This window comes from Phasianus colchicus, chromosome 2 (assembly GCF_987193195.1).
Source record: "Phasianus colchicus chromosome 2, bPhaCol1.hap1.1, whole genome shotgun sequence".
NCBI lineage: Eukaryota > Metazoa > Chordata > Aves > Galliformes > Phasianidae > Phasianus > Phasianus colchicus.
Genome location: NC_143437.1, coordinates 94,869,447 through 94,882,897, shown reverse-complemented (window position 1 = coordinate 94,882,897; position 13,451 = coordinate 94,869,447). Strand labels below are relative to the sequence as shown.

Here is a 13,451-nt window from a genome sequence, read left to right as displayed (position 1 = left end):
CAGTGGAGAAAAATTCACCCAGGAATTGCCTACAAGAAATGCCTGCAACAGGAGGTGTACCAGAGACTTGGTTGTGGGTTGGGTCCACTTCCAGAGATGCCCAGATTCACTCTATTGGCTCATGTGGGACACCAGGAGACAGAAACCTCAGCTATGCCCAGAAATGAGGAAGTCATCAAAGCTGTGTGTGCTCTGAAGGAAGGAGAGGCAGGTAAGTATAAGCAGTCCTACCATAACAGAAGTACTTTTCTTTAGTGGACTCATAGCCTTGAAAAATGACTTGGAAAAATCACAAGAGACACATTCATTTAAAATATCTATTGAAATTACAAATTAAACTCTTCAATATGATTCAAAGTACAAAACACAACATTAAAAGGCATTCAACAGCTCTTTTATACATCACAGTGTTAGTGGCACAAAATGTACTTACATTTCAAATACATCAACAGAACTGTTTTTACACTTGGTCAAATACATTATTTATACATATGCATGACTTCTTCATGCTTATCCCTATGCAAGTTTTAAAATACATCCATGATAAAATGATCAAGAAAGGTTCCGTTATGTACCACGTACCTGTACCTAATGTTTCTGGAATTCTGATGAGAGATACACAAATCAAAGCAACAATGAAGACCGTAGGGCTCTAAACACAAACAGCATGCCTTACTTAGTATAAGTGCACTAGCAATTAAGCACTGATGCAGGTTTTTTTGATGTCCTTAATATCACTGTCATCAACAACCACCATTCTACCTGTTTTTCTCTGGATTGTAGATAATATGTGTGAAACGTATAAGCTTTGGTTTTAAAGAACTAACCTGCACAAAGCTTTATGCATGCTGCACCATATTGGGATGAAAACTGTCTATATTAAGCATATTTATTCCTATGCAGTAAAAGAACTACAGATGAAATGCATGAAACTTCATTTTTATTTTCCTGCCCATTCCAATTTTAAATGAAAAGCACTTCATCTTTTTCTGATCCATGAATCTTTTATCGTCAGCTCTATAAGCAAGAGAGCTTTTCTCTAATTTTGATTGTGTTTCCTGCATGTCAGGGTATCAACTAAGCTAAGAGTTTCACCATTCAGCTCTTATTTGGCCTGAATATTTGAGGGAAGATCATGCTGCTTGGTACATGGGAGAAAGTATCCCAAATTCTTGACATGCTAAAGTCAATAGTAGGAGGTTTTAGGTTGAAACACAATATGAATTAAATTGAAGTATTAATATAAATCTACTGCAAGCATTTATATATAACCTTTCATCAGAGAATCTTGAAAGGCCTTAAAACCAAAGAATTTGTCCTCACAACTCTCCTGTGAGGTAGGTGAACATTGGCCCGTCCGTGTAAAAGATGGTTAAATTGAGAGAAAAGGAGATAAGTGACTTGTCCAATGTCACGTGGGGAAGACCCAGTGCTACTGCCACTGTTCTGCTGATCTCTCTCAGGGCTAACTTGAGCCCAATGGTAAGTATAGGGAGATCAAAGTCTCTGGAGCCTGGACTTCACGCTCAGTCCTGTGCTCACAGGACAAGACACTATTTCACCCCAACAGAATGTGCAAATAATGTACTGTTACAAAAGACATTAAAAACAGCATATAAGACAATGCTAACAAACTAAATAATAGCATAGCTATAAAAAATGCAACAGAAATCATGCAGTAAATCTTCTTTTTCAGATGAAAATCTAAAAAGCTGTTGTAACAGAGTTTCAGCGGAAAAGCAGCAGACATTCACCTCTCCATGTCACGGGGCTTAAATGTTTATAATAATGTATTTACAATTCCACATAAGGGTATCAAATCTCACTATCAACAGAAACTATAACATAAGAATGTCCCAAATTCAATGTATCATTGACAGAAATATGCTATGTTGGAAAAAGACCTAACATTTAAAAAAATTAAAAGAAACAACAACAAGAAACATGACAAAACCAAATCCCCGAGAACATACATAGAATGATACTTAGCATACCTGAAAGGATTAGGTATTTGGGAAATATATGCAGGCATATAGTCAACCCTAACATGATATGAATCAAGAGATATGTAATAAAAATCTCCCATAGTAATTCAAGTATGTTGAGATCAGATACGCTGACAGAAGTACAAATTTTTCTGATTATATATAATGTTATCTGCAAGTATCAATTATATACATTTTTAAATGTCCATATTTTTGAAGGAATTCTTTATCTTTCCCTTTTTAAAATTTGGAAATACATCAATTTTGACATTGATTATTAACTGACCACAATACTGTGGGAATCTTCAGCCTTACTATATTGCCACAGAAAGGCTGTCTCTAAGTAAGGCACAGTAGAAATCAAATCTCAGACAAGGACACTCCAGGTGCTGTTAGCAGGTGGTCACACCTCGGCTATTTCCTATCATCAGCCACTGCCACATACAGGGAAAACCCTTAGTGCTTCTAATTAGAGGAAATTAATGACCCAGGAAATGTTTATGTCCTTTCATCCATTTCTTTTTCTGCAGTTAAACAGAACTACAGGGCCAAGGATGAAAGACCGTAGTTGAGCTTTACCACCCTGCCTTATGAGCTTACCTGCAGGAAGCTGTCCTTTGCAGAAGGGTTGCCATTGCTTCTGCACCTGGAAGCTGTGACCTGGGGCACGTGGGCTTAAACAGTGCTCTTCCACCAGGGATGGGATATGCACTATTCAGGCTTTCCTACAGATATTTTGGAACAGCTAAATAATTTTTAATAACAAAGACATATAAAAGAACTATGATAACAAAAATCAGATATTACAATTAAAGATCTGAGCTGTACCTTGCCATAAACAAGCTGAACACATCAAAAAGAGTTCAGACTGTTGGGAATCCGCTGTCCTTTTCCTTCATATAATCATGGCTGTAGTCATGAAAATCAAGTAGAATAAGTGAATTGCAGATAACCTCCATTTCCCAAAACTAAAACCTGTGTTTAGACACATTTTGAATTTGGAGACCATTAAACTGGGGAAGAGAGGGAGGGGAAGAAATCCAAGAGGTGTTTTACCAAAAAACGGCCCATATCAAAACTGTACTCTGCAGTCTTTTTGTCTAGCAGGTGAATATTATAAAATAAAAGGTAATGAAAAGTAGCAGTTATTTTCTCATGCTTGAGCTATGAAATCAAATTCCCAGCCTGTAAGAGCAGCCAGAAGCTGTTGCATTTAAGAGGCTTAATACATTTTCAGTGCAGAGTTATCCTGGCTTCAACGTATTCATCAATCTCAGCACACTGACAAAGCACAGAAATAAATGATGAAAAAAATGTAGTCAAACTTCAGTCTACACATCATTCAGAAGATTTTCCTCTAGTATTACACGCAGATATGCGCATCAATTCAGGTGCTTCATATTTCATGGAGACAAGTTATTAATCAAATTTCTGCCAGCTGTCAAATCAAAACAAAATGGTTTCCAACTAAAATATTACTAAAGAGAAACTACAATGATTAACAGTAGGTTGACTAGCACACTTTATTACCCTGGAAACACACAGCACTGAATTCTGCAAAATTATTACATTGAGTTAGTAATTATTTATCAAATGAAAACTTGTTTCATCACAGTATTGTTATTAAATAGCACACACCATAGATATTAACTCTGATAATGGGCTAAGTAGTTTAAATGTTAACTTCCACAAATATCCCAGGCATTTTTTATTATTAACTACAGGGATGATCTTGATGTATTTTTATACCTAGAAGGAAAGATTCACTGATAATCCAAGAGTTTGCTAAATAGTAAAACTAGTCCTGTATTTTTAATACCTGCCCTAAAGACAGAAACAAACTATTCTGAACTCCCAAAATATTTCAATAGCACTGCTATTTACACATTTGGTTTAAATAAGACTATCTATCTATATAAAAAGATGGAGATACCTGGATTAGAAGTTACATAGCCCTGTAAGTGTAGCAGAACTCCAAACAGCAAAAAATAACAATTCAGAAAAACACTAGTGGTCCAGTGGTAACAATACCATCATTTTTAAAAGAACCTTGATTAGATCGCAGGTTTGTGTCTCCACTCAACCATACAGCTTCATCAATTTATTTTAAAAACGTAGCTTTCAGTCAAACACATTTCTAATACGACTTCAAAATATTCCAGGAAGGCAACAGGACCAACTTTGCCCCTTTGTCCCTCCCCATACTTCAAGAAAGGCATTGGATGGCCTATATGCACCTTATTGACTTTGTTATACTTGGAAAAATATGCATTAAAAAGGATGTTATGATAGCATTAACAAAAACACATAACAAACATGGTAAAGACACAAAAAAGTTGACTATCCAATTAAAATGATAGACAACTTACATACATACAGGAATAAGACATCAAATTTTGAAGCAAACAAATATGCAGTTTTGATTTATATGCATTGTTAGCTTGTGCTGTTGAAGTCATTCAGCACAGTTCCCAGTCTTCCAGCAGGGCCAGAGAAACCTTTTGCATTATGTTTTAGCAATATCACCTCTTCCTTTCAGATAGCTACCTGGGTCCATGGTCTCCCTTAAGCACCAAACTTGCCTTTCATTACTGTCTTTGTCTATTAACAACTTGATCTATGCAACAGTTCCTGAAACCAAGACTGTGAGTCAATGAAAAGCAGAACAGGGCAAGTAAGGCTACAGCAATGTAAGTGCAAGAGAGAAACATCAACAGCAATAATAAAACCAAAACACATGTTGTAATGAGTCCAATCTTCCCTTGGTCTAGGTAGGTAGAGGGTCATCATCTCCTTTATTACATTTGCATTTGCAGCACAGAACAAATGGTGTAGCAAGTAAAAGGAAAGGGGAGGCCACCAAAAGTAGAAGACCAAATCCTGCAAAGATTCCAACCACCTGCAAGAGAAAGGAGTAGCACTGTTAAGGATGATACCTGTCTAGATTCTGATGACATCAGCATAACATCAGTGTCCTTTGGAAGAATCTCAGCAACTGCCACTGGCCTCACCAGAGCTGCAGCTTTTTACTGTGTGTATGCTATAGTCAACTCCTCAAGTCAGCAAGCACGAGAGAGCAAATGTTCATGTTTTGTTTCTACAGTCAGAACCATGCTGCATGATTCAGCTCCATCTCACAATGTGAGGCAAACAGCTATTTGCCTGTTTTATTTTTGTTGCATTTGGAATAGCTAATGAAGCAACCAACTAGATGCTTTTTTCTTGATCAAGCCTATTAAATATCAGGATCGAGACTACAAGACAGGCTCCTACTTGAGATGTTCTCCTCTTTTACTGGAGAAAGTTCTGAAAATAAGCAGTCAAGGTTCTGGTGTTGTTCGTGGAGAATCTTCTCACCAGTAGAAACACAAGCTTGGAAATCCTAGTCAGACTACAAACACTATGGGCTGAAGACCAACTATGCGTATGCCTAATGTCTGTGGGTTTTTTTTGCAGTCTGACCAGAGCTAATCCTGCTGTTTCAGGGGATATGACCTAACTCTATCTAAGAGCACTTGTATTTTTCATTTACATTATTGATCATCCCCTTCACAGAAGGGGCTGAAGACATCAAATCGTCCATCTTCTCAGTGTGCCAAACTATTAGTCTCTACAGAGTTTGATTTGGATTTTTAATTTAGTTTTTTATTTTTTATTTTTTAATTTAGGCAGAGGGTCATTGCTTGAGGAAGTTTCTCATTTGTCATAGACAGCTGCAACTGTATGCCTGCAAATTATTGAAGAAAATCATTTAGATTTATTCACACGAGAGTGTTTGTGAATAATTTTGAATAATGGAGGCAGGAGGGGAATGCTAATCTGCCCGCAACTCCTTGAAACAGAAGGCAAAATGAAATTACAGTGCAGTCCTCATTAAGAATTCTCCTAGCCAGGGCTATATATGCCACTTCAACTAGCTGGCAAATATTTAATTTGCCTTGGAAGAGAAGGGATGATTTACGAGTGCTTTTGCCTGCCATGCACCATTTCTCTTGCTGATTGCTAGGTACCTCTCTCTTGCAGTTCTATGAGCGAGGCATTTTGGAGCAGCAGTGGCAGGAGATGGCGCTGTGGGATAAACAGCACAACGATGAGCAGCTCCCAGTCATTCTCCTCACCTTGCACCAGGTTCTTCCTTCGGCCGTCTAGGGAGAAGGAGATCAAGCCTCCTTCTTCTAATAGTACTTTCTCTTGCCAAGAGAAATTTCTTTTGCAGCTCTAGTGGTGTGCACATTTCATTACTCATTCTTTTTTGGAATTGCTGACAGTCTGATGCAACTTCCATTTACTACTCTCTGCATTCATTTGCTACTGACACAGAATAAAGCTAACTTCTCATCTTTTTCGAAAACCATGAGCTGTAACTGGCTTTGCCTACCTCTTTGCAGCTCATGCAATAAAGTACACTAGAGATGAGATAGAGCCAAGCTGGTAGATACCTAGTCACTGGATTGGACCAACAAGTGCCAATATTAATGAGATGCCTATTTACAGCTTCCTTTCAGCTTCATCATGGCATTATTGAAGACATGGCTAGGTTTCACTTTAATTTTCTGGTGGTTTTTTTGTTTGTTTGTTTTTGTTTGGTTGGTTTTTTCTTAGTTCTTTTTAACAGTAGGTTGCTGACTGAGGGTTACTTATTTTCCACATGGTTCAGTTGCTTCTGAAGAAGTCACTGCCCTATGCAGCACCAAACCATTCCTTCTGGCCAAAAGAAATATATCATTTTTTTAAAATCCACAAACAATAAAACAAAGTCTCACTTCAATTTTCCCTAGATAAATACTCAAAGAAACTTAACATAGGGAAATGAATTCAACATTGAATTGCCATTAGTAGGTTCAGCAGAACTATATTTTCATTGGAAGAAAACTCTTTTTTCTCATCAATGACCAGAACATCAAACATACTGTCAATCAATTACACTTGTATTAACTACTGTTGCAGAGAACAGAATCCAAATATAGAGTGAATCCCCTCTATTACATTCGTTATTATATAAAGAAAGCTTATGTACATAAGCTTCAGTGCTGTGGAGGGAGAAGGCCGTGATCCTTCTCATATCATTTGTTTGTCCAGAATTCAGGTTTATTCTCAAACAGAAAGAAACCTGTACTTCAAGAAACTTACTTCCTCCCAGGCTAAGGTAAATATTTATTGGCAGAGAGTTAATTTAGGAAGAGATAAATTAGATACCCAGATGTTCTGTTATCTCTGAAATGACTGCCTAATTTACAGCAGTAGGTTAGACTAAGTCACACTGGCATTTATATTACATGACTGAAGGTAGTGCAGACAGTGCTTTTATTACAAGCATTCACAACTGGGTCCTGTCAGAATGATTCTAGACTACAAGAGGTATCCTCAGACTCTTTGTAATTGTCAATTTGAATCCATGTTTGGAACTACTAATAAGTCACTGGGTTATACGCTAGACTACCAAACTCTATCTAACCTCCATGAGTGAGTCAACTTGAAGCCATAGCAAGATACTGAGCGTAGAATGGCCTGGGTTGAAAAGGACCACAAAGGTCATCTAGTTTCAACCCCCCTGCTATGTGCAGGGTTGTCAACCACCAGACCAGGCTGCCCAGAGCCACATCCAGCATACTCAGGCTTATTTCTTTCCAGTTCTGTACTGGAAGCAAAAAATCTCTTGGAGGATGAGTTTCCCATTTGACTGTAGGGGTATTGGCAAAACAGATTTCCACCACATTTACTGAGAACAGATTCGAACTGGTATTTTACTTATTTCAGCAAACATAATCCTTTATAGTTTTCCATGGCTTTCTGCCACAGAGTGTCCTTTCTGGGAGAGCAAACTGTTTTTCTCCAAGCTGCTGCCCTCTTTAAACCTGCTATGGACATTAGCTACCATTCAGAACAGAATTTTACTTTGAGATGTTAAAATGAGTAAGGCAAAGAAAGGCACTGTTACTGTATTGTTTCTCTGTAGATCCATACAGTGCTTTTAAAGATCTGAGTTTTACCTGTGTTCTGTGCCAAATAACAGATGCCCTGGAGTGTCCCAGCTTATTTCGACAAGGTCCTTTGTCGTAATGTATGAGGAGAAAATCATCCTACAAAATATTAAATAGAAAAGTAAGCAATAAACCTGACAAAATATTAAATGGAAAGGTAGACAATATACAGAAATACAAACTGTTCTTCAAATTATAGACTGCTACTTTCTGAGAACTTAAAACCAAAAATTGCACAAGTAGGTAAAAGTTTGATAAAGTGGACATGACCAGGTTCAACCTTTCCAAAGTGCCTTTGTTTACAGTTAAGTCTCTTCACAAATGGGTTTGCATAGGAAGTCTTAAGTGTATATAAGGAATCTGTTCTCTCAAAGGCACTCAAATATTTAATGCTAATATCAAGTTTAGAAAGAGGATCCAAGAAGAAAAGCTGTCCAAAACACATATTATATACACACTCATAAGGAACAAAGGAGAATAAATACTTGTACCACAGGCTTCCTAAGCTTGGTTTATTTTATTAGTTGAAAAATAAAAGTAAGGCCAATACAGATTTTTGAGAAATGATTGAGAAATGATCTGTCCTATCATCCTTTTACAAACAATCCAAGTATCAGGGGAACACTCCTTTTTAACTGAGCATTTAACAAGCTTGCAATTGTTAAAGGCCTGTTGGTAAAACATTAAAATGGGACAACCATAGGATTTGAACACTCTGAGTAGCTTTTGGGAGCCTAAAACTTTTTTTTTTGCTATTGTTAACAATGTTATAAAATAAAACGGACATGGAAACAGATGTTGTATACTGTATGTATTCTGATCTTTGGGCACAATAAAAGGCTGATTTTAAAAATGTAAACACAGCAGCAGCTTATAGACTGACAAATTCCTGGTGTTAGAGTAACAATGCATTCTTTTTGATATATGAGATCTATTTCTTGTCCCATGGAAACAATAACAAGTAAACAAATCCAAGTTCTAGCCCCCTGCATGGTGACACACCAAATCTAGTGTTTGTCTATTAAACTTCCACAGAACTGAGAACACTGCTATACTTACCCTGTAATTTCTTCACAAAAGGGAACATTGAAAAGTCAGTGCTAAATAAAGCAGTATTAAAAAAGAGGCCAAAAACTCCCACAATACATGTCTCGTAAAGATTGAAAACAGAATATATTCACAAAATTTTACTTTATAATAATTATTTCCTAGCACACATGGACAAAATGCTAAGATCACACAGGTCAGACAAGTAAAATGGAATAAACAAATTCTACTAAATTACCAGCATCAGCTCTGGTGGGTCCCAGTGCATCAAGTTATGCAGAAGATAATGATCTAGTATTAATTGATAAATGAGACAGCTGGATAGCAAAACAATGAACTTCTCCTGAGAATCAGAGTGTACTGCATCTACTCACATCGAGAGATTCCAGACAGTACCAGCAAAAGGCGTGTTTGCAGTTCTTACACATCATTTGGGCACATCCTTCATCTCGTTCAATGTAAACTTTACACTTTGGGCAGCGCTTGATTGGAGCATCATCTTCTTCCATTTTAAAAACGGAACTGTCAGAGACAGTAAGGAACTTATAAGATATGCGGTCATGAGAGATTAGAGAAGAATTTTTAAGAATTGTGCTAAGAAATTATGCCTACTTTTTCAAAAAAATCTTGAGATTGCATGTTTCTGCTTTCCTTGAGGATCTTCTTTAGTTTTTGTTCCCTCCAGAACAAAAACCATTTTTGAGGAATGCTGTTATTTCAGAGTTGATCTCTTCATCTCTAACACTGTCCTAATGAAGCATGGTTCATAAGTTATAATCAGTGCCTCTTCTTCTTGTCTTGTACCACTATGTAAAACTGTAGGACACTCCATCGTGCAGTGGGCACAACAAAGAGGAAACAGTGGAAGAACATTTAATTCCATTGAGTAGCTTTATACCCTGCAGAGCCTTTATGCATGCCAAACACTGAAATGTGCTTGAAAAATGTATCTTCCTGCAGCCACTGCCAGTGGGAGATACAAGATTAACTGATGGGGAATCAACTGATTGCCCTTTAATCAATGGCTGGATAAAAGGACATAAAATCTTTAGTCATACTATAGGCAACCATGTCAAAGAAAAATGCTTTGAATACATAAAGTGTATATGAAACTCCAAATGAAGGTAGCACAAATTGCTACTGACACATTAAGCTTCAAAACGCTAAAGAAAACTCACCTTAGTTTTTACCTAAGGTAAAGAATGAAGTAAAAGCAATGAAAACAATAAGGAAAATAGATCAAGCATTCTAGCTTTCCATGAAGTTAACTGAGATTCTTTTCTGATCAAGCACACAGAAAGAGCACATGAATAGGAACTCATCAGGACAACATCCTAGTCATATTTTTCCCGCTGGGGCAAAAGAGCTGCTGATAGAGGTTGAAGGAGCTCCTTCGTGCTTTGCTGGGAATGGTGACAAGGGGTGAGGCAGCTGAGAGGTCTATTCCATTATTTAATACACGTTTATAAAAATGCAAATGACTAGATGAAGGAAAATACCTTTAAACTAAATATCTGGAAATTGCTTCTTTATTATTCATATTTATATTTGTTCAAAGATTTGGTGTTTTGTTTCCAAACACTTGATCCTTCGCAATGCTTTACCTTGTTTCTCCTGGAAGAAAAGAGATTGGCATGTTCTCCTGACAGCCTTGACCTGGATGCCAATTAGATTTGCAAACAGAGCAGAACTCAATGTCACAGGCTTTGCACTGGACCAGCTGGGGGCTCTGTGGGCTCGATTCCTGGAGCTGGCAAACTGCTTGGCAAGTAGAGGATGGACACCAAGTCCGACATGGATCCAAAAGCACTTCTGGACAAGGACATAAAAGAACAAATTTCAAAGGACCAGCCTTCCACAACAATAGATTCCAGCTGAGGTTGACTGGCAGGGCATTCAAAACCACACATTTTCAAAGGAAGCTTTTTAATTTATTCTACTCACTTAGACATAAACCTGGCCTGTTTATCAAATAGGCACCAAAGTAAAGTGGGTTTCCAGCATCAGAATTAATTATTCATTTTCATTCACTGAATTAAACTTGTTCCGAGAATGAGATGTGGTATTTTTCTTCAGTTGTACTTAACAGTTATATGTAGTTATATACCTGTATAACTATACAGCTATACAGGTATAATGTATCAAAAAGTGCTTTTACAGTGCATTGCCCAGTAGGATTATACTTTCAGTTGGTCTCTGCACTAACATAACCACAAGAATAACAAGTGTTATCCAGTTTTATCCTTCTCTTGAAGGCTGTTTACTTGTAAGTTATTTCATATTTCAAAGCCCACTAGAGTCAATAAAAACTCACCACTGACTTTAGTGGTCTCTAGGCTGGGTTCTTCCCTCAGCAAAAGCCTTACTCTAAGTTCTCTGTGGTCACATACTCTTTACAAGATTTCACCCAGTTCCACATCACTGAAGGGAGCCAGTCAGCTTATATCCTCATAAAAATTAACAAGAGTCATATTATCGTAACTGCCTAATATTTATGGGCCAGATTTTAGCATAAGGGATATTGGTGGCTTCTTAAAAAGAAACAGGCTACCTCTCAAGCAGCACTCTAAATAGAAGTCACTCCCTCCCTCAGTTACACAGCAACACAATACATAGTAATTTTCTTTCCTTAGTTTATTCCTAGAACATTGCAATGGGCATCACGCCAACAAAAGCAGAAACTATATATACATTTTTTCTTTCTGACGATTCCCTCAATTAACATACATGATCTTGTGCAGAACCAGATTCTGAATTTTGGGGTTGCTGAGGAGTGATACCATTCCCAAAACTTTGCAATGAATAGCGTTACATATATTACCTCTTTCAAATTGTAGTTTCTTATACCTCTGCATGATTTCTGATGCAACCATGCACTCAATCTGTTGAAGGAAGAAAAAGATAAATTTCCAATTAAGAACAGAAAGGACATTTTCAACAAATGGAGAGAAAATGTTTGACCTTTTGAGAATTGTTAAAAATGTATGCTGGCAACAATGACAGCTGTAACATAAAGAGCAATATATGTATCGACATTATGGAAAGAAAAAAACCAACAATCTGCAATAAAAACATACCTCATTTTCTTGCAAATGACCTCGCTTTGGGCAGGCAGCATCAGGGCAGCTGATTGCTGTTTCTAGACCTTCTTTGATCAAAAGTTCCACATACTGTTTTAGGCACTGTAAGAGAGCCAAAGACTGAGTTAACTCTTCCACCAAGAATAAACCATTCAATACTTTAACACTTTTCCTCTGGAACTCTGAAGAACATACACTTCTTTGACAAAAATACTGATGTGTCCATTTTACTACCATGGTCTGTACTCACAGCATGTATTATGGTTATACTCTTAGGTAGAAAATAGCAAGTTCACTTCCTCATCAAATAATTCTTCCTCAAATTAAAATATGCAGCAAATATAAAATAAAATAAAATAAAATAAAATAAAATAAAATAAAATAAAATAAAATAAAATAAAATAAAATAAAATAAAAACCAGCAATAATGGGGAAGAGACAAACCAAACAGGGAGCTAGAGGGAAAAAAAAATAAAAACCTGACTCCAAAAATCTTTGTGTGACTGGAAATCACAACACAGCTTAGTAAGCAGTAACTAGCGAGAGACAGATGTCTGTCAAGCACATCAGAGAGCAAGGAATGTATCTTGCCTTCTGTTTCTAGAAAATAACTATGTAAACTTCATGGTATATCTCCATGCTCCATAAGAAGCAAGAATGTGAGAATTAGGACTCCCAGAAGAAGTACAGTTTCCATGGGTACCGAATAATAAATATTAGTGGTACTAATACTTTTTCTCTCCTAGCAACCGTATCACCTTACCTAAGTCATAACTGAAAACATTGCATCTGACACATTGGCACACAGAATGACTGTCAACAAGAGAGAGGGCAGGGGATTACTTTAGAAAAAGGGCAAGTCAAGCCCAACCCTCATTATGTTTTGAAGAATATCTATCCCTCTCCCTCCATACTTCTCCCGTCAAGGTGAGCACACAGGTGCCTGCTAGGAAGGTGAGGGGAAAGACTAAAGGAGAGAAACACTTTTCTCTGCAGATTCCTCAGCTTCAGCCAGCCTGGCACTACACAGGAAGAGCAAATGAGGGTCTGTTTGCAGGTCATACCATGGTGGACACCTCATGGGTTCAGCAGTACCACTATACATACAGCACAAGCCCAGCACCAGCCTGGAAAGGCCAAGGGCTGAGTCAGCCCTGCTGAACCCAGTGTTCCCCACTGGAATTCACTGCACAAAGCAGACTCTGCCCTGCAGCCAGGTCACAAGGCATGTGTTTAGCCCAGCCCTGTGCTTGTGGCTTGTGGCTGCTGTGGTCCAGGCCTTGAGTCTACTCACTCAGCCAATCCATCTTCAGTTATCTCTCATAATATGTCTTTGCTGCTTCTTTCAGTGAACCTAT

General features: G+C 37.6%; 1 protein-coding gene across 4 annotated transcripts in view; it reads right to left on the bottom strand.

Moving 5' to 3' along the window:
- Nucleotides 1-303: 303 nt before the first annotated feature.
- Nucleotides 304-13,451, bottom strand: part of RNF144A (ring finger protein 144A) — a 63,308-nt gene continuing 50,160 nt past the window's right edge. For 3 of the 4 annotated variants that reach the window (XM_031611145.2, XM_090136348.1, XM_031611146.2), the window contains 6 exons: nucleotides 12,091-12,195; nucleotides 11,835-11,895; nucleotides 10,618-10,825; nucleotides 9,388-9,535; nucleotides 7,976-8,065; nucleotides 304-4,884 (listed from right to left, as the gene is read on the bottom strand). In XM_031611145.2, coding sequence (XP_031467005.1) covers nucleotides 4,753-4,884; nucleotides 7,976-8,065; nucleotides 9,388-9,535; nucleotides 10,618-10,825; nucleotides 11,835-11,895; nucleotides 12,091-12,195 — 744 coding nt within the window. In that variant the 3' untranslated portion in view covers nucleotides 304-4,752. The remainder of the gene's footprint in view (nucleotides 4,885-7,975; nucleotides 8,066-9,387; nucleotides 9,536-10,617; nucleotides 10,826-11,834; nucleotides 11,896-12,090; nucleotides 12,196-13,451) is intronic. The other variant, XR_004169365.2, reaches the window with a different exon arrangement.